General features: G+C 35.9%; 1 protein-coding gene across 2 annotated transcripts in view; it reads left to right on the forward strand.

Annotated features, from left to right (window-relative positions):
• Rat1 (5'-3' exoribonuclease 2 Rat1) overlaps positions 1-27705 on the forward strand; it is a 458579-nt gene that overhangs the window by 424181 nt on the left and 6693 nt on the right. The window contains exons 31-33 of one of the 2 annotated variants that reach the window (XM_090376618.1): positions 7398-7510; positions 11675-11756; positions 21230-21797. In XM_090376618.1, coding sequence (XP_090232744.1) covers positions 7398-7510; positions 11675-11756; positions 21230-21797 — 763 coding nt within the window. The remainder of the gene's footprint in view (positions 1-7397; positions 7511-11674; positions 11757-21229; positions 21798-27705) is intronic. The other variant, XM_090376619.1, reaches the window with a different exon arrangement.

Consider the following 27705-nt stretch of genomic DNA (forward strand, 5'->3'; position numbering starts at 1 on the left):
CTTATCTGATGCAATCTGTAAGAAATAATGATGATGATTATAATTTTAAGGAGTGATGCACTTTCTTTGAACACCAGTGTATATATGCCTCCTCCTCGGTCAAAGTTTGCAAAGAAAAGGGGGAATTTTGAGCAACCCACTGAATAATCCCTTCTATTATACACCCAAAACTTCATAATAATCAAATAAATGATCACATTAAAATGAAAGGCATTAAAACTGAAATTATTTAGATTCAAATGTAAACATATTTTACAAAATGTTGCTATCTATGTTAATATAAAATGTTACTAGACGTGATGTCACACAGATATAAGGAATACAGAATTGGAATTTGGGGAGTACAATGTGTATAGAAAGGACAGACAGGATAGGAAGAGAGGAAGGGTTATGCTGTTAGGTTAGTTAAGAAACCCAAAATCTAAAGAAGTGCATCCAGTTGACATGGATGGACAGTGCAATGTTGAGTCAGTTTGGTATGGCATAAGCACTGGGAAAGCAAAAATGAGGGTAGGAGTTTGCCATAGGCCTAATGACTCTGATGAGTACAATGAACAGCTATACAGAGAAATAGAGAGGGCCAGTAAATTAGAATGTCTTATAGTGGGGGATTTTAACCTCCCAGATATTGACTGGAACTTGCGGGTTGGTCACTTGCATGCTAAAACTTTTGTGGATTTATTGTATGATTGTTTTCTACTGCAGTATGTTCAAGAGGCAACCGGAGGGAGTAATACTCTTGATCTGATTATCAGCAGTGATTATTCATGCATTAAGAATATGCAGTTAAAGGAACCACTAGGTGGCAGTGATCACAGTGTACTGATGTTGGATTTACTTAGAGATGTAACTACCATCAGGAGTTAAGGGAAGGGTTTTTGCTTTCGGAAAGGTGACTAAAGTGTCTCAGAGATTTTTAAAATTTTATACAGTGGGACCGACTGATGATGTTACAAACAGCAAATTCTAAATGGGAAGCATTCAAGGAATTAATCATAGAAGCTACTAGGCTTTTCATACTAACTAAGAAATACTGTTCAAGGTTTAGGCCCAAGTGGATGTCAGATGAACTAATGAGACTCGTGGCAGAGAAGAAAAATGCATGGGATGCATATAAATTATCAGGTGACACAGAAGCCTTTGGCAGATATAAGCTAGTCTAATCAAGTCACAAAGGAGGTTAGGCAAGCAGAGAAATCTTTGGCAAAGGATGTAAAGAAAAACAGCAGACTTCTTTACTTATATAAGCTCTAAAATGAAGAAGAGGAATCAGTTTGGTCTGCTTGATATTGATGGTTTGACTGTAGATTATCCTGCTCAGATAACTGCCAAACTAAATGAGTATTTTGCATCTACATTCACACATGAGGAATTCTATAGGGAAGCGGAGAACAGAAGCTTATTAAACTCTTAACGAGGAGCCAAATGATTTTGGCTGAATAACTGAGAGCAAAGTGGAGGAGAAATTGTTGAAGTTAAACATAGGAAAGGCACCTTTCACAAAGGATGACATGAGTATACAGACCTGTTAGTTTAACCTCTGTTTTCCAGGGAAAATAATGGAGTCACTGGTTAAAGAAGCATCGCAGGATCATGTATACTGGACTGCAATAATAATTCAGACACAGCATGGGTTTGTTAAGGGGGAAGTCTTATCTGATCAATTTGAGTGGATACTATGATGTGGACACAAAGGAACTGGATGCAAAAAATAATTTTGATATCATATATTTGGATTAAAGGAAAGCTTTTGATACTGAAAAGTTGGTCAGATGGGCTGAGAAGTGGCAACCAAAGTTTAACATTGACAAATGCAAAGTACTTCATATGGGTAGCAGTAATCCCACAGAAATGTATCAATTGTGTGCTGGTACACTCAGGGTAGTAGAGAATGAGAGATGTGAGTAATTGTGCAGTCAGATATGAAGTTTTCTGAGCTGTGCAGACAGGCTGAAATAGCAGATTATGGGGTATTGTGAATGATATACAGGAATTTTGCTAGCAGGGATAAGGAGGTGATTATCTCCTTGTATAAGGCAATGGTCAGGCCACACCTTGAGTACTGCATACAGGTCTGGGAGCCTTGTTTTAAGAAGGATGTAGAGTTGCTAGAATGAGTACAGTGAAGGGCAACAAGACTGGTGGGGGGAACAATATATACGAAGAAAGGCTAAAGTTCTGCTAATGCAGTGTCTAGAGACTAGGCACCTGCTAGGTTATCTGACTGAGGTGTATAAGGTCTTGAATGGATTGAGCAGGCTCAGTGCTGATGGGATTCTTCCTTTTTGCTCAGATTACAAGCGTGAGGGAGCATAAACTGAAATTGACGAAAGACATTTGTCAAAAAGATGTGTGGAAATTTGCCTTTAGCCAGTGTGCAGTTGATTGCTGGAACAAACTTCCATCTGTTGTTGTGGAAGTTGATAGCTTAAATAAATTCAAGGAAGAAGTGGGACAAATGTTTGGAGTGAATGGATGGGTGAAATAGGAAGTGTTTTTTTTTTTTTGGCTAATGCTGTATAAGCTTGCTTTCTTGTATCATATGCCTCTACTAATGCTAATCCACTAGACAAACTGAGTAGAACCCATCTATTTTGCTTGGGAAACGTAAGATAAGTTTATTCTACAAAATAGCTGTAAATACATATTTACAACCTCTAGCATAATGAAAGTCAGTACTCTTTGGGACCAATTTAAAGCACTTAGTAGCTTTGTGTTAATTGTCAATATATTAGCAATCTACTCTTTCTAAGCCATTCTTCATATTATTATTATTAGCTATATATGGTGCAAGGAAGCCTGAAGCTTATGCTGCACCAGACAAAAAAAAAAAATTCCCCATTACCCTGAGAGAGAGAGAGAGAGAGAGAGAGAGAGAGAGAGAGAGAAATCACCAAGAAAGAGAAGAATGATGATATCCAGCTCAGGACCCTGGGTATGCTAAGCCCATACTCACCAGATGTGAGCCCCTGCCCTTCTTTCTAAGGGTTCTATCTTTCTTCAAGTATGACCTCTAAGAGCTGAACATAGTATTCTAAATGCAGTCTCACCATAATATTACATAAAGGGACAATGACTTCCTTTTCCTTACTTTCAAAGGTCCTGTATATCACAGACAAAACACCATGTGCCTTCCTAACTGGTGTTTATACTGCATGGAAAATTTCATGTCTGACTGAATCATAACCCCTAAGCCTTTATCATCATCCTGAATCACTTTTATCTCTATTCCCACTAGCTTATAAGTAATTCCTAGATTTCTGCCTCCCTAGGTATAAAACCTAATATTTAGAAGCATTAAAGTTCAGTTGTTGTTTTTCAGGCCACTTAATGGAAATGATCTAATCATTTTGAACAAAATCGGACTAGTTCTGGTCTTTAACAATCCTGCTTACCTTTAAATCATCAGTTTGACAACTTACTCTACACTCCCTTATCAGTGTCATTCAGAAAAATAAGAAACATAAGCGGCTTCAACACCGATCGCTGAGGCACCTCACTTACTACACGTGCACACTGAGCATGTGCCATTTATGACTGTTCGCTCTGTCTCTTATCTTTTAGCCAGCTTTTGATCCAATAGAGGATCTTACCATTAATCCCAATCTGCTTCAATTTATATAATAGCCTTCAATGGGGACAAATATCAAAAGCCATATCAATTATTTACTAGATTGGTCAGAATAACTTCCCCTTCATAAATCCATGCTATGATCCATTAAGGATATCATTCCTATTGAGAAGGTCCTGAATTGTAGGAATGGTATCCTTACAGACTCCCTTATCATACCACTGCTAAAGGGCAAATTGCTGCTCTGTGGTTGCACATCACATCTAACACACACACACACACACACACACACACACACACACACACACACACACACACACACACACACACACACACACACACCTAATGTCGAATAGGTGCCTCTATTCTCAGAGCCTTGATTCATTGTATCATTGCTGCAGTGGTGTCAAAAGCATGCTACAGGAATGCTAGCTTGTACTGACTCAACTGTGCTTTCTGCAGTTGCAAATTGGATGGCTGCAGATCTCTATTCCAAAGAGCTCACAGGTGCTCAACTGGATTGAAAGATCTGGTGACTGGAAAGGCCGTTACAGTAGGCCAAATTCACCCTCATGTTCCTGGAACCACCTTAGGACATGTCATTCTATTGGAAGAATCCATTCACAGATGGATACACTGCCTCCATAAGGAATGGATTTGGTCAGAAAATTTTCATTTCTAGGCAGCATCCAAATGTTGCTCCACTGGTATCAAAGGGCTCAGTATGCATCACAGAAACACTCACCACCAGCATACATTATTGACATCTGGAGGATGGAATCATATAGTCATTGCCATATTGTGGTCTTCTATCAGTTGGAAAAAACAGAAATTGGGATTTGTCAACTAGGCAACATTTTTCTAATTCCCCACTATCCAGTGTTGGTGCCCACAAGTCTACTATAACCATGCCTTCTTGTTTTTTATTGAGAGGAGTAGAACCTGGTTTGGTTGTCATCTGCAATACCCCATGCATAATAAGGTATAATGGGTTGTTATTTGACTAACTGGAACCCTTTCTATCACCCTGCACAAGTCTTGTCAGCCTCTGCTGGCTTCTTGAATTATTGAGCTGTTTCCAACCACAGGGTTGCTGCTAGTTGGAATTTATTTGATTACTGGATGATCTTGATACAGTTATACATCCCCACCATGACTGCAGTTTACAAGATACTCATACCAGCATATCTGCATTGGCTAACATGCTGAGTTCAAAATCACTTAAATCTTTTGTGTTGTCCATGCTTGCAACTATGTTGCACACAAACAGTATCCCTACATATTTTTCCACCTGATTTATGTCATGTGATACTAACCCCTGATATTGTTACTGAAGAAGCTATCTACAATGTCTGAAGTGAATTATCACAAAAAATACCAAAGAATTCTTGTGATTTTTCATCCTAATCATTCTCTTGTATGGCTTTATATAATTTAAGAAATTTATTAAAATTATTTTTCCTCCAGTTTCTATGCTATTCTGTTCTCATCCATATACACTTATTGTATATGGATGAGACTAGCTCAGTGGTCCTTTCTCCTATCTTCAGATGTTTTGCTAAGAAAGCATAGGCTCATATCAAATTAAACAAAGCCTCGTACACGTTCTCACTGACAAATAGAAATAAAGATGCTGTTGTAAATAAGCAAGTTTTCACACATTACCATTAGCTACCCTTCTTCAAGGCTGCTTTCCTTCACTGGGTGAGGTTGTGATTTTTTTTTTTTTTTTTTACCAGAAATCCTTATACACTGTAAATATTCACTTGATTAAGATATTAATTAATATTTTTTAAGTACATACCTTTTTTGTCAGGTAATAAACAAAATGCTAACAGAATGTAACAACCACTTAGCAGAGTTTGCAATATAAATAATTGACAAATATAGTGACAAAAGTGTTTTGCACCAAAATTCTATATTAGTATCATATGAAAATACCACAAATCATTTATTCTCATTGCATATATAAAATTTTCTAAATGTGTAAAGTTTAAATTTAATGATAAGAATGCATCACAGTTCCTTACAGTAAAACTGATGAAACTGGGCTGAATTTTTTTTTCTTTTGGATTGTTAATTTTATTTTTTTACATTACAGTTTCAGAGTTAAATTTTATACAGGAATGAATTATCTAGCTGGGATGTTCTGCAGTTTTGTGTTGATAGCTTTTTATTTCTTATTATAACCCACAATCCGGGGGTGAGGAGGATAATTAACCTTTGCACAAAATGTTTTGAGAGCTGATTCTTAATTAGAAATAACCTTTTGTTTTATATCTGAAAGTGTATTTAGGTCTTAGAAACTAGCAAATAGTGCAAGTTACAGGCCATATCTAAAGTCCTTCTGCATATATATCTGATTATGGGATCCTGGTAATCTTTGTACACGGATTATATAGGCTGTGCTCTACTTAAAAAGGTAAAAATATCATTCCCAACATAAGCTCTCCTCAAATGACTGCTGGCTTGAACTTCAATTAATTCTAGCTGAAAGGTATTTTCTATTTCAGCAAAAATTTTAAGCTCAAGACTATGATTCCTGACATCTGAAAATTTCTGATCGAATTCATCTATTAGGCAACTAATTAATCTGAGTATTTTTTTATCATCTCAGCACATCAGAAAGTGTTATGAAGTGGTAAGTTGTTTTAAGAAGTAACTGTTTATGGAACAACTTTAATTTTCCATAAAGACTGTAACATGCTTATATAATACATTTACGAATTGATCCTTTCCTTGTAGCTTTATGTTCAGTTCAGCAAGTTTGTGGCCATATCTACTAAGAATCATCCATTATGATCACATCTTTTCCCTTGTTTCTCCTATTTCTTCAATCAGGGAGTAGAAAACGCACCAATGCCTTTGCCCTACTAAGCCAACGAATGTTACTGAAAAAAAAATTGTCACTACATACTCAACATCTTCAAGGAAAGCCTAGAATTGTTGATCATTAAGCCCTTGTGATTTAATAAACATTTACATCAGATGTTTTAATGTTTTTCATCATTTTGTAATGATGGTTGATTGTTCCAAGGTCTGTTTTAGCAAGCAAACTTTAAATAGCTATACAGAAGGACATCAAGAGGTGATAGGGCAGTTACTCAACTGCACCATTACATCATATCTGTCTATCTACCCTTGTTGTTGTTCTCATCCAGATAATCTCTACACTGGGAAAATGAGAAACATACCACCTTGTTTGGCAGTATGCTCCTCAAAAAAAAAAAAAAAACAAACAAACCCTTCAAGCTTTTTAATTGCATTATTAAAAAATTCATCAAAAATATGTGCGTGCGCGTGCGCACACACACACACAAGCACGCACGCCATCATTTGTCCATGACTGGTTGCTTACACCACAATATAACAATCAGTTTGAGAATGGAATGGCTTCTACCCAGTAATTCTCATTGCTTCAGTTTAGTAGTTGTTTTTTTTTTTTTTTTTTTTTTAAGAATTCTATTCAAGTGGAAGTACACACCATAGCTGAAGTAAATGCCTGTAAGATTATTGGATTCTGTAACTACACTGGTGCTATCCACTCAAAAAATTTAACACTTCTGTCATTGTAATCTCTGTAGAGATCATGAACCTTGTGTAATTTGTATATAGGTGAAATTTATGCCTTTTAAATACTTTATACATTGATCTATGTCTGCTGCTGCTCCTCTCAAAAATATGAACGATATATACCGAATGATGATATGCGGAAAAAACAACAGTAACTTCCATTTTTACATTTCTAAAGCTGTAATATAGTTTTGATAGTTTTTAAAGCCTTACATATCACATATTACTCTAAATGTTAATTATTTATTGACAGCCGACAATTGAATGCTGGTTCTGGAATCTATAATGAAGTGCCACCACCCAGTAATTACAGAAATTCACAATCACAGCAAGGACTTTTCCCAACTCCACAAAGAGGGCCAATGGGTATGGTTTTTAAAGATTTTTTGATAACTAATTAATTATGATTTAGATTTTTTTTTTAACCATATTACATGAATACATATACTCGGTGATCACTGAATATATCCACCCCCATCTGTAATTGACTATGCTGCATAGCTCACAGTATAAAAAGCCAATCAGTTCTGTGTGCTAGAGCAGTGGTAATTTGCATCTGGTGTGCAAGGAAAAGTGCTAAAGTAGCAGTTATGGGATGTAGTAAAGGTATTACAGAGTTTCCAAGGGTCACGTTGTGAGAGCTCTTACATCAGGGGGTTCCATATTGGAAATGGCCTGTCTTGTCGGTTGCTCATGGCACATTGTAAGGTGTACAAAGAATGGTGTCAAATGGGTCAGACCACCTCCCACCGACAGAACTGGCCACTCTCACTGCTATTATAGTCACAATGGATACACACAAAATAAACTAGTCTAAACAGTTATGGAATATCTTTCATTTGACCATGTTCTATATTGAAATCAATGGTGTCATTCCTCAGAAATTATTTTCAATTTATATGCAGACCAGTCTGCAGTTCTGCAAAAATGATATACAAAAGACAATATAAACTGGCACACTATGACCAGAATAGTAGATATGATAAGTAATCCCCCCTAAAAAAAAACCTTGTATATAGAGCATTATTGTCCATGAAAATGGCCCTTATCATTTGCTATAGTGATCATACAAGCATAGATAAAGATTCATATCTATGCTTGTATGTGACCCATTCCTGATGAGGAAGTGGTTTATATGGCATCCATCACTGATGGCCATTCCTGCCCAGTGTAAGAGCAGTTGCAGATTCCACATACATGCCAGTGTATAAGAGAAGTTCATACACATGAAATTTAGTTGCAAAAAATATTAATATTAAGTTTCTGTTCATTGTTACATGATGTATATCAAGATGACGTGTAATTGGAAAGTAAAAGGTTATGTTATTAATTCATAGACAGATACAATTAGTTTTGTCTGGTGATAAATGAAGAACTATGTTAAAGTTTGCAGTTGTAAAAACGTGGCTTACCCTGAAAGGCTTACTCTCTGAATAATTAATCATATGTGACAAGTGTGTGTGACAGAGCATGAATATAGTTGGAAAAGGTGGAAAGAAATATAGTAGTTTTAATTTATGTTAAAGTTAATGACTTATTGTTATAGTTGTTGAAATTACTTCAGCATTAAGAAAATAATTAATTTGAATGTGCTTCTGTGGTAATTAAAATTCTTAATCAAATATGCAGTTTGTAAAAAAAAAAAAAAAAAAAATGAGTGGATTTGTTGCATGAAAATACATGCTAAACTCATTAAAAGATATCTTTAAAGAAATGATAAAGGGTCTTATCATATAGAAGGTAATATATTCCAGAGCTTACCTGAGGAAAAAGTGTGTGTTAATTTATTTAGTTATTGAGAAACCAGTTTGAGGTTTGCCAGTGCACAGTCTTAAAGAATTAGATGGCTGGATATACAGTGGATTCCGGTTATTTGGGCCACCGGTTAATTGGGGCAGCCGTTTATTTGGGGCAAATCTTAAAAAACAGAATCCAATCGAGAAAATAGCCAGGGTTTACTTCGCTTAATTGGGGCAGGAAGCCACACCACTGGAGATTACCCTACAATTTTCTCCGACTGTACCACGTGGTTCGGTCAGATTTGTGGAGATCACAACCATAAAACAATAAAAGCAATTAGCAGGCACCTGTTTATTGGGCTTTTCTGTTAGTGCAATCTATCATAAACGAATACTAAACTCGATCTTACTGAATTTGCGATAATACCGACAGCTGGAATTCTGTGGGTTATTGTAGTGAAATGTGTTTACACTTCCATGGAATCTTCAATGATATAAAAAAATTAATTTTCAGAATCTTTGTTACTTGCAATTTTTGTATGCCGTGTTCTTTGTCATTGATTCCTTATCATTTTACTGTTTTAAATTTTAACCCCCACCCACAAATGTCAGTGAACAGAAATGTCAACTAGTTAGTATGTACATATTACAGTACGTATTAATTATTCCGATTTTCACATATCATTTAATTTTTTAATTGGTAAGGTAACAACGGGTAAATTTGTGCTTAATATATCTTTACTTTTATAGCTGTGGATAATATTCCTCCTATTTTCGCTAATTAGAATCGCTGTTTAATAGAATTAAAATTCAATTCACAAACGTGATCACAATGACCGGTGCTTATTACCCATCGTACAGTGGACCAATTGTAAAGCTGGGGTCCATTGTATTTTTAACTTTTTTTACACGGAACTTCGGATAATTGGGGCAGCCGCTTAATCGGTCCAAAATGCACTAGTCCTGATGTGTCCCAATTAACCGGAATCGACTGTATAACAAATCTGAAGATTGAAAAATATATTGCAAATTACTATTTCTTTACAAGAGACTCTTCTCATTATTCCCTTTACCTTAGTGGCGAATGATATTTAAATAGACATCTGACATATATGTTGAGATTGAAAATTAGGTAAACAGTTAGACCCGTGGTGGAAAAAAAAAAAAAAAAAAGAAACTCAGTCCAGTCAAAGTGTATCTCATAGGTAATTTCAGTTAGGATAATAGAGAGGTACACTGAGACAATATATGTACACAGTGGACAACCTGACTTCTCCAGTGAAGAGAATTTTGTGCCATTGGTCCACCCATGATGCCTGCAGTTTATTCATTTGGTAGTTCATGGCGATTCTTTTCTGTGTGCTAGATGTAGGGAAACTACTTGAAATTACAAATCTACCATGAGTCTCTAAGAACACAAGTTGTTGCCCTAGAGAAAAATTGAACTGCTTTACTTGCTGTTGCTGACTGCATTTCCTCTTTCCCCTGTACTGAATCCTTCGTTGCTCCAGTTCCATCAGATCCTCATTAGGCAGGGCTGTATTTACTGAGGTGCAGTTGCTCCAGAGCCCCACCATCATATTTTTGGGACCAGTAAAGATATGTTCATCAGACATTGCTGTTAGGTTAGCTTAGTATCATGCGATTCCAGTATCTCTACCACTTTAATTATGTCCACTTCATTGAAGCTAATCTCATTCAGCAATTCCACAATCTGTAAGACACTGACAAGTTCCTTGATGCCCTGAATGCACTCTGGCCATATATTCTGCCTCATACCATTTATTGTAGCCTGAGTGATTTCCTCTTATGATGCTGCACAGTTTTCTGTGGTCTTCTTAATATCATATCCCTTCCAGAACTCTGAAAAACTGGTGGCTACTCTTTTCCATCTGTCTCAACAATTAATTGTCATATGGTACACTAAAGATAAAAGACCTTTGATGTCAATGCCATCCCCTTAGTCCATCAGAGGTCCGATCTGTTGGTATGTGTCGTCCAAGCACATACCAACAGAGCAACATACCAACGTCCTTCATTACAAACAGAATGTCAGGCACATTGTCAAAAACGAGCAAAGCCTTGTTCAGATTTGTTCTTCATTATTTTTTGATGAGGGGAGAGAAAGTTTTAAAATATGACTTATAAAATTTGTTATAAATGATGTCATGTTGAAACATTGACTAATTTAGAGCAACCTAAATTGAAGACTGCTCGTATATTCGAACACTGTGCTGGTTTTCCATCACACACTTAGTGTAGACTAAACTATGTCAGTGCTAACAGCCCACACAAACTGTCCATACTAAATTGCAACAATAGAGGCACAGGGATTTTCTATATAGAGAGAGATGTTTCCCATATTGTCAGTGCAGACTGTCTTTGGCTGCTTTTATGCAAGTGCTGTATATTGTTTTCCTATTGTAAATATTAATTATAACTTCAGAGTATTCTAAAATTCTTCCTCAAGCCAAGAACAGAAAAAGATATGCACTATATTCAGTTGGAAAGATAAAAGGAGTAGACATGGTGCAATTTCATCAAATTCCACTTGATGCTTAAATTTTGGCTGTACAACCTGCTGGTTAAATGGATGCCAAATATTGATATTTGGTGTTGTGTATATGTACATGATGCATAAAATACATCAAAGTCATATCATTTCAGTTTTTTTAAATGATTAGTTATGGCATTTGATATATTTGTATTGAATATATAGAAGAATAATGAATTTCAGGTTATATAACTGTGTATAATTTCAATTATCATAAAAGCATGGTAATAATTTCAGGTTCTTTTTCATCATCTCTGTCTTTCAAATCAGGTATGCAAGTATGGAAGTCACCAGCTAGCAAGTGGGATCACCCTTCACGGTATTGTCTTACAATTTTTAATGCTTGTTATATAATATAATATAGTCTTAATTATCTGTTTGATTTAAGTGGTTGTATTTATCCATCAAAAAATACAGAATACAACGAATTTGCAAACAGTAGAATACAGTAGTGAGCAAAAATATGGTACTATGTCATTAAAAATGAGTTGACAAAAACTGTTATTTACATACCTCTCTATTTGTAGTTTATGTATAATATCAATGCTTTCATAGAATTTATTGTTGGTGATGGATCCATCCACATTTATTGTGGATCAAGTACAACCAGTATACAAGGTGTGGCTATAAGTTCTTGGACTGGTGCTGTTATTAGTATTAGTAACGGCCGTATGGTGCAAGAAAGCCTATGGCTTATGCTGCACCAGCCAAAAAAAAAAAAATCCGAACAAAACAATGATAAAAATAAAAATTAAATAAATAAATAAAAATAATAAAATGAAATTAAAAATTAAATAAAAAGGAAATTAATCCTATCATCCTATGCGCTTCCCTTACCCGAAAGTACTATCCAGATGACCTTTGAATTTCCCCAAACTGTCGGCCTCTACCACCCATGAAGGCAACTTATTCCAGTAATTTATAACTCGCTGGCTAAAATAAAACTTCCTGCACTCCAATCTAAACATTTCCCCCCGTAACTTGAATTTATGTCCCCTAGTTCTAGCATCATTTATAACCTTGAAATTCAGGTTATGGTCATGTTCACTGAGTTTGAAAATAAACAGAAGTGATAGTTGGAAGTTGTTCAAACTTCCTTCAACAGATGGTGATGCAGAGATTTCCCAGTAGGCTGACTAGTTGAAAGTAACAATCAGTTTTGTTAATAGCATTAACATTCTGTGTAACAATTTTTCAATGGTGCCACAAACGAATATCAAATTTGCTTTAAACTGGAAAATCTGCAACAGAAACATATAAGCATTAAAAACTGTTTATGGTGATGAAACATTAAAGTCATACAAGTGTGTTTGAATGGTATAAGTGATTCAAAGACAGATGTAAGGATGTTCATGATGACCCAAGGAGTGGGCATCCATCAACCTCTTGAAATGAGCTGCAAAAGTTCAGTAAATTGTTGGCTAGAGACCATCATTCGACCTTCAGAATGATGTCTGATGAATTGGATATGGATAAGGAGACAATTCATTAAATTTTGCATGTTAGGGGAAAGAGAAGGTCTGTGCAAAATTTGTGCCACCTGGCCTTATAGATGAGAAGCAACAAAGATTGTCATCATACAAAGACTTCATCCAGACTTGTTTAGACAATCCTAGTTCTTCAACTGTGCTGTCACTGGAGATGAGAGTTAGGTATTTCAGTACAGCCTAAAGATGAAGTGTCAGAGCATGCAGTGAACTTCAAAATCGTCTCCAAGCCCCAAAAGTTTCATTTACAGAAGTCTAGGATCAAGACAGTGCTGATTATGTGTTTTGACAAAAGGTGTGATTCACAAGAAAATTGTACCTGAAGAGGAGAGAGAGAGAGAATCAGTGCTGCGTTCTATGTAAAGGTGCTTCAGACTACTGAAGTGTATTTCTCAGGTGGGACTGCAATTTCGAGAGAAAGGCAGCTAGTTCTTATTGCATGACAATGCCTCTGCCCATGCCGCACTTGTAACAACGTTAGTGATGGAACATGGCATTATGCAGATCAGCCATCCACCCTACTCTCCCAATCTAGCACCAGTGGACTTCTTCCTCTTTCTTAAGATGAAAACTGCCCTCAGAGGAAAGAAATTTTAGGATGTTGAGGACATAAAGAAAAACATAACTGTTGAACCAAACATCATCTCTTTGGGTGCCCTCACTAACATATAATTTAAGAAATGAAGCAAACCTGAAGGTTTCGCTTTTTAGAAAAGCCATAGGTCAGAAAAATATAAAATACAGAGGTGCAAAAACCTAGAATAATCTTCCTGAAAATATTAAAAATGCCATTTCACTAAACCAGTTCAAGAATCTCCTAACTGAACACATTACCAGGGATGTCTGATCTAAATCACCTTCCACTCAACTCTTGAACTTTGCATTCCACAATGCATACCAGTTTGGAAATTATGTAAACAAGTTGAAGGAATAGCTGGCAAAAAGCTTGTAACACTCTAGGCAATTATATCGTCATAATTTTCTTTCATACTTCTTATTGTAAAAGTACTCACAATGTAAGTACTGTTGTTAACCACGTGACATATGTGTTTGGTTTTCAAAGTCTCTAATGGAATGTAGAAACGTGTCTGATTTATTTATGATGTATCTGTCAAATAACTCGTGTGTGATTTCCGATCTGTTTTTATTGTTATCTTTTTCAAAGGGAACACTCCCTAAAAAGCTTCTGGCTTATGTGTTCTCCCTCCCTTCTTGCTGTTATCTCCCAACAATTGTAACACAAAGTAGGGATAAATAAATTATCAACACTTTTCAGGAACTTTTAGAATGGTATAATAAGTGCATTCAATTAGGTGGATATTACTTTGAATAAAAATAAAACCATTTTTGAGCTTCTTCACTTTGTGTTCTTTTTATTGCACCAGTCCAGAAACTTTATAGCCACACCTCATACACACACACACACACACACACACACACACACACACACACACACACACACACACACACACACACACACACACACACACACACACACACACACACACACACACACACAAGGTGTGACTTGTCCATTTAAGCAGAAGTGGGCTTCATCACTCCAAAGGATGTTCCATGGCCAAGTGATATCCACTATCATTCATGCCAGAAACTGAAGTGCATATATGAAACAAATATCTGTTTCATATATGCACTTCACGAGAAACAACTGGCACACTTGCGCTACCACATGGAGATTGACTTGATAAATCCACCACAGCCATAGCCACATCTTCAACACGAGAGGAGTCCACTCGTTTTTGATTTTTTCTACCTGGTTGTACACCAAGATATCCTGTCGCTTCAAATTTTGCAATCATTTTGCGGCCAGCACAAACAATCATAGGTCACACCTTCTGTGCTTCTGACTCCAGAATTCTCTGATGGCCACATCTGCATTGTTGCTGTTCTGATAGTACAGCTTCACTAATACCGCCTTTTCCTGCAAAGTTGTTGGCATTGCTGCTGTAGTGCAGGAAAACATCTACTGTATAATTTTGAAGCGACTGCTTTGCTTTTATACGGTACAGTAGAGCTGAGTAGTGGCACTGTGGCAATAACTTACGATCATGCAAATAACTTGCATAATTGTAACTAAGGTAGTTACGTGCCATACAGTGACAAATTTTGTAAATTTTTTTTTTTTTTTTTTTCCCAATAAATTGCAAGCACATTCTTTATTGTACCTGTTTTCCAAATTTCTCTTCAGTACGTGCCTTAGAAAATACTCCAGAGCCCTCTACATAGGGATACTTTGATTTTAACAACCCTGTATATATGGAATATTTGTGGGGACTTCAAGGTGCTGGAATTTCTTCTGGATTTGCAAGGTGGTGGTCCCAAATGAGTTGCAGCCTGGTGCACACAATGTATTAAACAACCCATTGGTTCCCAGAACTGGTAAAACAATTTATTAAAGTATTGAATCCTCAAGGTGACATTTTCATGCATATACAATCTGTTTCTAAAACTGTCTAAGCAAACTTGAAAAGGTAGCATATTTTTGGTCCACAAGTTAAGTTGATGCTAAGTGAAATTCCTGGCAGTCATTTTTCCTTGTAGTAAATGGATTTCTTGGTAACATTGAGTGAAAATTACAAACTAGTTGACAATTTGATTGAAAACTACAAAAAAAAAAAAAAAAAAAAAAAAAAGATGCTGAATTTCAAAAACAAACTCCATTATTTACATTCTCACTTGAATTTTTTTAAGTGCATTCACACATATATATCCACATGTATCTATTGTCATCACCAATGTCCATCTGCCTGCATGTAACAGATGGAACTGGGATACCCAGTGGACGGATTATATGCTTTAATGCCTGTGGATTTTTCCTGTAATATGTAAGCAGAGGTTTCAACTTGCAATCCCTTCCATCATTACCACCAAAGAACAGAGTTAAATGATCCATAGTCATCTTAAAACTTGCCATTGCTTTTTGCTTCTTTAGCAATGTGCATATGATTAGGCATTAACCACCCTCCTTAATTACATTTGCCAGCACCTTTAGAAACTCCTGTGATGCGATTGTGCAACTTCACTACTTGCTTTTACATTATGCAAATTTCATGAACTTTAAATTGGCTGTGCTATCCATTGCTCACAACAGACAGATGTCCCCCACTTTAATTTTCTTCCCTTTTTACCTTCAGATGTCTGTAAAGACATTCTTTTCTTTGATTGTTGGGTGGATAAGTGGTATGCATTGTTGATTTAGAACCTCAACCCACACAGTCAGCAACATCTCCATCTCGGTTAATACACAAAGTATTACTTTTTATGACAGTCATCTTCATAGATGCAGAACTTTTCACTTGTTCTTTAATTCAGTGGCTCTTTAGTCTTTCACTGTGGTATTTGATATCCAGAGTATGAGCAAGAAAAATTATGGATTCACCACTTTTGTGCCTCTGTGCTTATTGTATTTCTGTTCAAAACTAATTTTTACATTGTTTTCTACTAGCACTAGCATTTTCTCTGCTGGCCAAATTTGTGTATATCATTAACAAAATCCTTGTATGCACTTCTCAGAGAACTTCACATTGGGCTGTACAATTATCCCTGGATCTCTTTCTCCATCACCTTGAGTTTGATAGTGTAGATGCAGTACCTTGCATTTATCAATGTTAAACCTCAGTTGCCAATTATTAGCCCATCTGCCTAATTTTCCAGATCTTGTTCCAGTAGTTTTGAAAATATTGAAATATTTTTCAATATTTCAATATCCTGAAAACAGTAAGAGCACTAACACTGAATCCTGAGGGACTCCACTAATAATATTAGCTCAAGAAGAGCAGTTTCATTTTAACAGTGCTGCCATTCAAACATTCCTTTTATCCATAGCAGCAACTTGATCCTAGTGCCACACTGCTCCAATTTTTACAGCAGTCTTTCATGTGGAACAGTGTCAAAAGCTTTACTGAAATTGAGTATGATTTCAGTATTATTGCATCCAGTTCTTTTGTTACACTGTCATAGTTTTTAATCATTGTAGTCAAACACATTCTCCCCTTAATGAAACTGCATTCCTGTCAAGATGATTCTGCATTACCTCTTTAACTACTGACTATTGTTTTTCCTAGAACAAAAGTCAAGCTTACTTATTTGTAATTACTTCCTTCACCTTTGACCTCTCCCCCCACTACCCCTTTGTGAATAGGAGAGACAATTTCACATCTCTGATCTGCAGGGACATCCAGGAAGTGCTCATTATGACCAAGGCTTGCTGCTTCTTTTAGTATAATTAAATAGAATATAATATAATCAGCTCCAGGTGCCTTATTTACTTTTAGCTTCAGTAATTTCTCTTCCACTTTGTTCTCAGTTATCATAAAATCAATTAGCTCCCAGTTATAACTTGGTATATTTATGGTATTCCCATTCCTAAAAACTTCAAGCAAGAATGTAACCGCAACATATTTTTTCAGTTTGTCAGAAATCTGAATAGTGATGCCATTTATATCCACTGTGCAAATTTGGTTCACCCCTTCCTTCTAGTGCTAACTTTTGCAAACATTTCTTTGTTACTTTTAAAATCTTAGCCAAAGACTTCTTGCAATCAGCCATAGCTGGACTAACCCCTTCATGACTTGATTGCAGACTATTTTTTACTTACTGCATCTTTCCATATCCTCTGATAACATGGTTTGCATTTTTAAGAAAAGTTCTCTGATGTTTTACTGCTGATAAGAAATCTGAACTGCATTTTAATGGAAATTATTTCAAAAGTTACTTGAAATTTGTTTTATCATATCAAAATTTTCCACAAAAAAAAAAAAAAAAAAACGAAAAATACTGGTAAAGGGGACTCGTGGTTTATTTAATTTTTACGGATTTTAAAAATATAATTTTATATAAAAATAAGTCCTGTCAAGAATATATGGCCACAAACTGGATTTCTTATACACCAAACTAGATTATACTTGTGCCGTTTTGATTTCCTCAGGCAACTAGTTTAAGTGGCTGCTCTTCTTTTTAGCATTCAGCAGTAGTTATTAGCCATATGTGTGACATTCCATTCCCTTGTTGCCTTCCCCCCCCCCCACTTCTTTTTTATCTTGATGGAGTGTTTTTCTCTGCTGATCATTAAACTACCTAAATTCTCTGGGACATAATTGAGATGAGAGTGTAAAAAGCATACCTTAACACCCATATTGTAGCCTAGTTTCTGAACTTCTCTAATGTGTCACTCACAATTGTCACATTATTTGGATATTTATTGTTTCCCAAAAAATTTCATACTATATTCTTAAAGCCAGTCCAAGCATCTCTTTCAGTTTGATCCATAGATTCTTCAAATACAGAGTTTACATTTCCCGCACAGCCAATTCGTAACATAATATATGTACAAAACAACATCATTAATCCTTGTAATAATAACATTTGTAGAAATTACACACAAGGCACCAAAGTTATACTTCCTTATCATAACCAATTTGCTAGACAATTTCATAAAGTATTTGCAGGCACAGATATCAAATTAATATTCTCTTCCTATAATAAATTGGGAGCTTCCTTTAATAAATATAAAGATACACACATATATGAAACATAAGGCATCAATAACATAGTATATTTTATCAAATGTCAGTCAGGTTGTGAGGCTTGCTATATAGGCAACACCACTACAAAATATGGTTAACAAAACAGCAAATACATGAGTGTATTACCATTAGAATAGTTTCAGGACAAATCACTCAAGAACTGAACTTACACAGCATATACATGCTCATAATCATAATCCTGTTGATTCTGCCATTACCGTAATCAAATTAAAGTCTAATAATTATAAATTACTGCTCTATGAAACACTAACACTTCGCTTGAAATACTGAATGCAAAATTTTCGGCTAGTCTTTCTCCAATATGGAGTCTTACGCACATCAAATTCCCACGTGGATGAACACAGCATCGTGGGAAACCTTGAACTCTGTTTCTACTCACATATTCAGCAAACTGACAGTGAATGTTTTAGAAAGTCTACCGTTTGGACTCTTGCCTTACTATGTTTCAATGTTCAAGATTTTAATTTCCATTTACTTAGTGAATTTATACCTAACAACCCTGGGAATGGGTAGTGTACTTCTTCCACCGGGCTTAATCTTAATTAAATGACTAATGTATCTCAATTTTTCTATTTTTGATTATTGTTCTTTTCATGCCTTTACCTTTCAAAACTTTAATGTAATTAACATATGGATAATTGAGGTAAGTACCGAAAAAATAAGCTTTTGCTAGAAATTGATTTAATATTTATTATTAATTCATAAAAGAAAACAAACAATTATTAAAAATAAGAATTAGCAATACCCTTACATAACTGACAACTCTATGTTTAAAATGGAGGATTCACCTTCACCTTTTTGCCTTGATTTCTTCTCTGTTTCACTGTCATAGCATAATATTTTTCAGTCTTTTTGTGAAAAAAAAAATAACTGTTAAAATTGTAATATTTTAAAAAATTTGCAAATTTCTTATTTTCATTAACAAATACAGCATCTGGGAATAGTGCTATAATTGTTCTATTTTCCATTAAAAAAAAGCAAACTTTATTGTGCAGGTTTTTCATTTCCAATAACAAAGCATGATACCCTCTCTCAATTTAGAAAGCAATAAAGAATAAATGAACTAATATCATTAAAGATTTATTTTCAAAGAAATTAATGTATGACAGGCATGTGCTCCAGCTCACATTGTTGATAATCTGGAAATATCAGTCAAAACTGTCAATAAATTAGTAAAGGCTGCCTTTCTTGTCAGTTTCACAATTATAAAAGACCAATAATAGAGAATACAGTGACAATGCTTCTGAATGTCAAAACAGGTTGATGGATGATGAAGTGTTCAATACTATTACACATAATAATAAAAAAAAATAATAATAAATAAATAAATAAATAAAAACATTAGTCCAGTTCTATCACTATTCTGCCATTCAAGTTGATTGGTGATTTGTGTGCTGATACAATCCAGTGAAGAATTACAGCTTTGAATATTTAATACACATATAGCAGAAGCTGTATAACTATCAAAATAAATTTAGTAAATTGTGGATTTCATCTGACTTTATATTGTGAGTTCCTAAGACCACAGCATGTTTTATTACAGCAGTTAGCAGTCTGATGCCTCCAAACAGAATTCATACATAGCAAGTTTCCAACTTTGTTTCCAAAAGCATTAATTTCTATAACTTAGTACTTAAATTTTTCCAGTCGATTTCAGTGTGAGAACCTACTAGATGCTATTGTGACTATGAAAGAAGTGATGTACAATTGCCTTCAGTTGAGTAACTGGCCGCTGCACAAGGAAGCTTGAAATATAGCAGATTATCCCAGTTCATGCTTGGCATTTTAATAATTACTCACAGCTGAGTGGCATTTTAATAATTACTCACACCTGATATTCAGACAGGTGAAAAAATAAACTTAGTTCACATCTTCTCTTTTTGGTGAAGCTTTTGAAATGCCATCACCAGCCAATCTAAACAGTAGTTCCAATGTTATAAACAAAACTTTGACTCAACAATTTCTTTATTGGATAGAGTCTGCAATACTATCTTTCTTAAAACAGTCATAATAAGATGGGTCTAATGGAGAATTCAAACAGAAAACCACAGGGAGAAAAATCCTAGGTAAGGTATCTTTGAAAGTTTACTATTCTGGTAAATAGTAAATAATTCTATGGCCATATCATATAAACTGTGTTTTCAGTGAAATTTAATTTCTAGTGCAGGGGACTTCAGAAAAATCTGCTTTTTCCAAAAAATTTTCTCTTCATGGGTGTCTCTCCCCCCCCCCCCACCCCCTTTAGTTACGTGACCTTCAGCTTTTGAAAAGCTGTAGTTTTTAGTAGTGCTTGAATTTCAGTTCAGTTTGATTATTAGCAACATCTTTTGCTAGAGTGTATTACTTTTTAAAATCTCTTGATAGACAATATTTTCAATGTAGACTTTCCTTGATGGAAGTCTGAGTGTGCTTTCTCTGTAATGTTTGTGTTCCATGTGGATTGTAGAATGCCATACAGGTAAAAAATAAAGTTCCACCTAACTTTCAGAGTTGTTGAATCAGTAAATTCCCTTCTCAGTGAGATGCTTTTTTAAATAATATCTCTCATTTATATTATTTTGTTAAATTTTTCCTTCAAAAGATTGAAGCAATAGTTTGAAGGGAATAGAAATTGAAGGGGAATACCTAAATGAGTTGCATATACTAGAATTTAATAAAATGTGTTTACCATAAATATATAATTTTAATAATTTTTACTTATTTTAAATTTAATGATTAAATATTACTTTGTTTTTAAGGGAACATTCTGGACGCTGGTCTTCCGGTGGTGAAGAAAGCCATTTTCCTTCAAATAGTCGAGAAAGCCGGCGAACACAGAGTAGTAGGGATAGCCGCTGGCCTTCAAATAGCCAGAACAGTCGACGACCCCCAGACCAAAATAGTCGATGGTCTTCAAACAGTAATACCATTCGACGACCTTCTGATCACCGAAGACCTCCTCCAAGCAACCGAGATAATCAACGACCTTCATATAATCAGGATAGCCGAGATAATTATCGACCCCCATATAATCGAGATAATGATGACAACCAAAATTATCAGTCTCTCTATAATCAAGATGGACGAGTGTCTGAAAGTCGTGGATCCTCATTATTCAGTAAGAATGCAAACATGTTATCTGATGATCGCCGGAGTCAGTACGGACAGTCTCAGCAGTCTGCATATGGTTCCTCACAAACAACATCGGGTTCCTGGGGCCCTGTTCGATCACACACTTCCAGCACAACAACCTGGGAGAACCAAGGTTCCAGACAGCTTCGACCACCAGGGGGACCAAATCCCACCATAAACCAAAACACATATATGGTAAGTACAATCTTTAGGTATATCATTGGATTTTTGTCTTTGCGGTGGGGAAGTAATAAAACTGATTCCTTAAATAGAAATGTATGCTGAAGAGTAGGTGGTCTAAACTCTGACCATCATTACCTTATTTTATTAATTTTTATACATTAAGTTATTTCATTACCTTTAATGCCAAGTGACTTGATTTACACCTTACTACATATTAGAATAACTTTTAGTTCAAAGTTCCTCTTATGCTCTTCAAATAAAATTTTCACTCTGTTTCAAAGCTAACTGGCTAATTGAATGGTTTGCTTGTTCACTTAAATATCCAAATACATTATTAACAGTTCACTTTTACACTCAAATCAAAATAATCTACAAATTAGCCCACAAACACACTTCTATAGACATAATACGTACCAAACTGTCTGAACTGTATTACTATAAGAACTGGCACACTGTGGCCTGAGTAGCCTGCATCCAAAATTCAAGAGTGAGAACAGCTTTTGATTCTGAATACAGAGATGCAGGAAAACCATTTAAACACAATCACAATATACACATTTGATAAGTGTTTTCTTTGTAACTTATAAAAAGAAAATCTTAAAACAGTGTTTAGTTATAATTATCAAATGAAAACTACTGCAAATTCTGGTTGTAACAGATAGCATTACAGAAATAGCATTGATCACTCTGACAGTTTTACAGCTTCTAAATGATGTTTGGAGTCCACCAAGCTTTTTACTATAAGATGATACGCACAGCTTTCACGTGGCTTTTTTAGTGATAAATGCAATCTATTCAGACATCCAGAGGCTGCTTTGATGACTCAACTTTCATTCAGTGTATGCTATGGCAAGAAATTGAAAAGGTAATTGAACTCATCAATTACCTTTTCAATAGTGTTAAATTTAAATAGTAAATAAAGTCTGCCCTATGTGTAACCATCACTGATAACCATTCAAAATGACTTTGCCACTGAAAAGAAACGATCCAAAAAGTGTTTCAGAGTCAGTTTTCATATGTTTACTTAGTTTGATTATTGATATTAATCAGAAAAAATTCTGCAATGCCATCACCTGTTTTGTCTGATCAGTTGAACAAAAGCATGCTGCATCTAAGTATGAGTGAATGTTTTAAAATCCATATCTTTCATTAGCCAAGGTTAGCACAGTGAAGGGTAGAATGGTTCTAACAGCAGATCAAGTATATTGTTCAGCTTATTCTTAACACACCAAATGAAATATACCAGAGAAAAAGGATATCTCGTTCACTTTAAAGAAGCAATGATATGGATATCAGTTACTTATGATTTTTGTGCTTTGGAACTCTCCTGCTTGTTGGTATTTTACTTTTGTAACTGCTGTTTTTAGGTATTTCCTTCTGATTTGGTGTATTGGTAACACAGGATATGAGTGGATTATGTGTCATAAGATTGACTCTGCTTATAAAGCTTACAAGGGCTGTAAAATGGATTTTTTTTTTTTTTTTTTTTTTTTAAATATATGAAAATCCTAATCACGAGACATACTAGAACCTGTAGTACTTAATACATTGCATGAGTTGAATGTCAACAAGATGAAAGAAGATACTTTGTTGACATTAGACTTGAATTTTTGTAGATTGTAATTCTCAGAAAATACGTATTTGGGGGGGGGGGGGGTGTTCCAGAAAATGAAAGTTGTAGGAATAAATGAATTGAAACTCACAGAACCAAAAATTGGTTCTGTGAGTTTGAAGTTGAACAGTAAAGGAATGTAGACTGGTTGCAGCATGTGTTCAGATGGGTTTGGAAGAGAGAACGGAAATTAAAGAAGCCAATTCATAAGAATAGTGCCCGTGGAAGTATCTATACAAGAGGCATGCAGCAGAAACAGAAGTTCATGGTAGGGCATATTTGTGATTTGTACAGAACAAGCAGCTGTTTGGAAGAAAAGTAATACTGAGAGCAAAGAAGAAATCTGGTTTTTTTAGATGCAGAGGAAGTGATATTTGTAATTTGCTTATGCCAAGACGGAGTAGAAGTCATGGTAATCCCCTAGAGATATGACCTTGTGTAGAAATCAGAATGTCATTGAAGACAAGCATAGGTGCAGAAGAATCCTTTTAGCGTGATATAAGACAGAACAGAGTTTTAGGATTGAAATCAGCAAAATTATCTTTGCCCCACTGGAAAATTACCTCAAAATCAGCATTTAAGAAATTTGTCATTTGCAGGTAATGTGCAGGGCAAGTTTTTGCATTTTCTCAAACTGGAAGGTGGAATGCAATGTGCTATCATCAACAAAACTATGGATAGGATTTCTGGTCAATGGAAGAAGGTAAATCAATATACAAAAGGAAAAGGGTAGAAGAAAACTGAGAAACCAGTACATTAGTAAAAGTTAGAAGACAGAGCCATATACCATCTCTCTCTCTCTCTCTCTCTCTCTCTCTCTCTCTCTCTCTCTCTCTCACACACACACACACACACACACACACACACACACACACACACACACACACACACACACACACACACACACACACACACACACACACACACACACACACACACAGTGAGTGGTCAGAGAGAAAACTGGAAATCCAATTACAAAAAAACATTTGCCAAACCATAAGATGAAAGCTCATTTAGAAGACTTTTATACCAAACATGATCAAAAGCTTTTGAAATGTCAAGAGCAATTTCTTGGGTTTCTCCAAACTTTTCTAGTGGATCAATACTGATGGATTATGAACCGGGAATGGTAGGAGGTGAGGTGGTTTACCAAGATCAATAAAAGCAGGATGTCAGCAGGTCAGGTTTATCTTTGGCTGAAGTGGCAATAGAAATCTCCAGTTTTGATAGGGGGTGGGGAAATAGAGATGTTCAAAAGTTGTGACCAATAGCTTTGGAAAGAGACCAGAATGCTCAACTGCCATTTGGACAAGAAGCAAGTTTTCTATTCTTAGCCGCTTCAAAATCTAGTTCGGACTGATTAATAACTTCTTTACAATTGTTGCAAGCTTTGGAATAGGCAGAAAATAAACCTGGAGATTTGAGTGCAAGCCAGTTGTAATATGCAATATCCTTATCCTGAATTATGTTCAAGATAAGAATGTTGCTTAGCACATTTTTTGGAAAACCCAGGTTTAGATAAAGGATGAGATTTTAAGGTGAACCGTGAAATAAAGGATTTCTTCCCCACAAGAATAATTTCACTGACACAATCTGAGCAAACATTAACATCAGAAGATTTGAAACAGTAATCCAACCGAGGAAAAGAAGTCTCTCAGATCATTGCATTTTGCATTCTCTTAATGCAAAACAACACAAGGTTGGAAATGGCCATGAGAGAAAGGCTCCATTGGAGAAGACACCCTCATTGAGTTGTGATCTGAGGTGCTTAGGGGACCACACACTTCAGACGTGTACTTGGAAGGGTTGTGTGTGAGAAAAAAATCAAGGCTGTTGACTGTGTGGCTAGGATTGTCTGGTGGAAGGTAAATGAACAATCAGTGCTAGGTGATTAGTAATTGCAAAAGCCCCAGCATCTTGACACAGCTGGATCTGTGCGGCTAGAAAATGTACGCCAACTGGAGTTGTGAACATTAAAATCATCAAGGAAAATTACTCCACTGTTAGGAAAGTTGGGCTGCAGAAAGTTGTGTTTCAAATAAAGTCAGAGACGCAAATGAGAGTGGAATTGGGAGAATAACAGAGGCAACAGATAAATTTGATAGATTGAGGTAAAGAGATTTTAAGCCAGAGAAGGTCTAAAAAAAGATTCCAAATTACTAAGTCATTGACAGGAAATATCAGAGCAGACATCCAGTGGTGGACAAAAAAACTGCATCACTTTAAACAAAGTAACTTTGTAGTGAAACGTACAAGATATTGTTTGATTACAGTCATTCTGTTTGTTGCAAAGCAAAGGTATTGCATCAGCTGTTTCTATAAATACTGCGTTGGAAAGGTATATACACTCATTAGTATTCTGTTTTGTGGAGGTGTAAGCATGGCTCCATATGTTCAGTTGACACCAAGAAAAAACATGTAGCTCTTGCTCTGTCCCAGGAAGGGCTTTCTATGTGTGCTATCGCTGATAAAAATAGGCTGCCACCAGTCAACAGTATCCCAGGTGCTGAAATTTAAGCATGAAACCGGTGATGTGAAGAGAAACCCTGGATCAGGCCATAAGAGTGACTACACCTTCCCAAGATCGATATTTGAAATGGCTATGCCTTCGTAATCGGCATGCTAGTGCCCCTGATCTAAAACTGGACTTTGAGATGGCATCTGGTGTTGAAACAAGTATCCAAAGTATTCTTTGGATACTTGTTTTGGATACTGCTTTCGGAATGTAGTCTACATGCCTAGCGGCCGAAGAAGAAGCCTTTGTTGACCCAACAAATGAGGAAGAAGCGACTTGCATTGGCTAAAATGGATGTTTAATGGACAAAAGAGAATGGGACACCATCTTTTCTGATGAATTGAAATTCAGCCTGCATGGCTCGGATGGGAAGCGATATGTCAGAAGACGAAAATCGGAGGCATACCATCCTGACCGCATAACACTGACTGTAAAGTTCCCTGCCGGTCAGGTGGTCTGGGAATGAATAACAAATAAAGGGGTGGGGCTAATTAAGTTTATTAACAGAACAGTGAATGCAGAAACCTACACTGCTATCTTGGAGGAGTGCCTGAAACCTGTTATTGAGGGATCGCCACACAGACGTCCAAAACTGAATTTTTCAACAGGACTCAGCACCTTGCCACACAGCAAAATTGGTAAGTTTTGTGCTATTTAGATTTAATGACTAGTTTATCTTCTTATCTCGCAAGGCTTAAAAAAATACACCAATGTTTTCACTTGTTTTTCTCTCTTAAGGTGCAGTCGTACCTCGGAAATGCTGGCATTACAGCATTGGACTGGCACTCAATGGTCCAGATTTGAACCCTATTGAAAATTGCTGTTACATAATGTCATATAAAATTGCTCAGAAGAACCCGACAAGTAAGATTCAGCTGCAGGAGAGCATTGTAAGGGTGTGGTACCACGAAATTGGGCAACTGTATATCCAGAAGTTGGTTAACTCTATGCCAGATCATTGCAAGGCTGTAATTGCAGCTTGAGGAGGAACAAGAAAATATTGAGTACTTATTTTGCTTGTTTACAGTACATAATAATATTGCATTAATTTGTCATTTCAGTTTGTGCAATAAAAGGTATGGTTGTCATGATTTCCATTTGCGTGATCTCTCATATTTCCATTAATTACGAATTTAAACATTCGTGAAGATTTTTTTTTTTTTTTTTTTTTTTGAAAACCCCAAACATGAGGGGGTATTAGAATCTATAGTACTTAGTACCGTGCTTGGGTTGGAGGTTGAGAAGATGAAAGTAAATATTTGTTGACATTAGACTTGAACTTCTGTAGACTGTAATTTTCAGAAAATACATATGAAGGAAGGTTGTTCCAAAAAACGGCAGTTGAATGAATAAACGAAGAAGATGAAAAGTTGGTTCTATGAGTTTGAAGTTCAACAGTAAATGGATGTTGGCTGGTGGCAGCACGTGTTCTGACTATTTCGAAAGAGAGCGGGAATTATAGAAGCCAATTCAGAAGAACAGTGCCCATGGAAGTATCTGTAGAAAAGGCTTGCAGCAGAAACAGTATGTCTATGAGACAGCGAGTGGAGAGTAATCATTAATTAACCTAACTGCCTTCTTCTGAATGTAATCTAGAAGCCTGAGAGATGTTTTGGGGGCACCACCCCAGATGTGGGAACAATATTTCATGGTAGGGCAGATTTGCGATTTGTACAGAGTTGAATAGCTGTTTGGATGAAAAGTAACACCGAGAGCGAAAGAGAAAACCAAGTTTTATAGATGCAAAGCAAGCAGTATTTGTAATGTGCTTGTGCCAAGAGAGATTAGATGTC

Source organism: Mastigoproctus giganteus, chromosome 6 (assembly GCF_048544385.1).
Source record: "Mastigoproctus giganteus isolate SK-2022 chromosome 6, ASM4854438v1, whole genome shotgun sequence".
Classification (NCBI taxonomy): Eukaryota; Metazoa; Arthropoda; class Arachnida; order Uropygi; family Thelyphonidae; genus Mastigoproctus; species Mastigoproctus giganteus.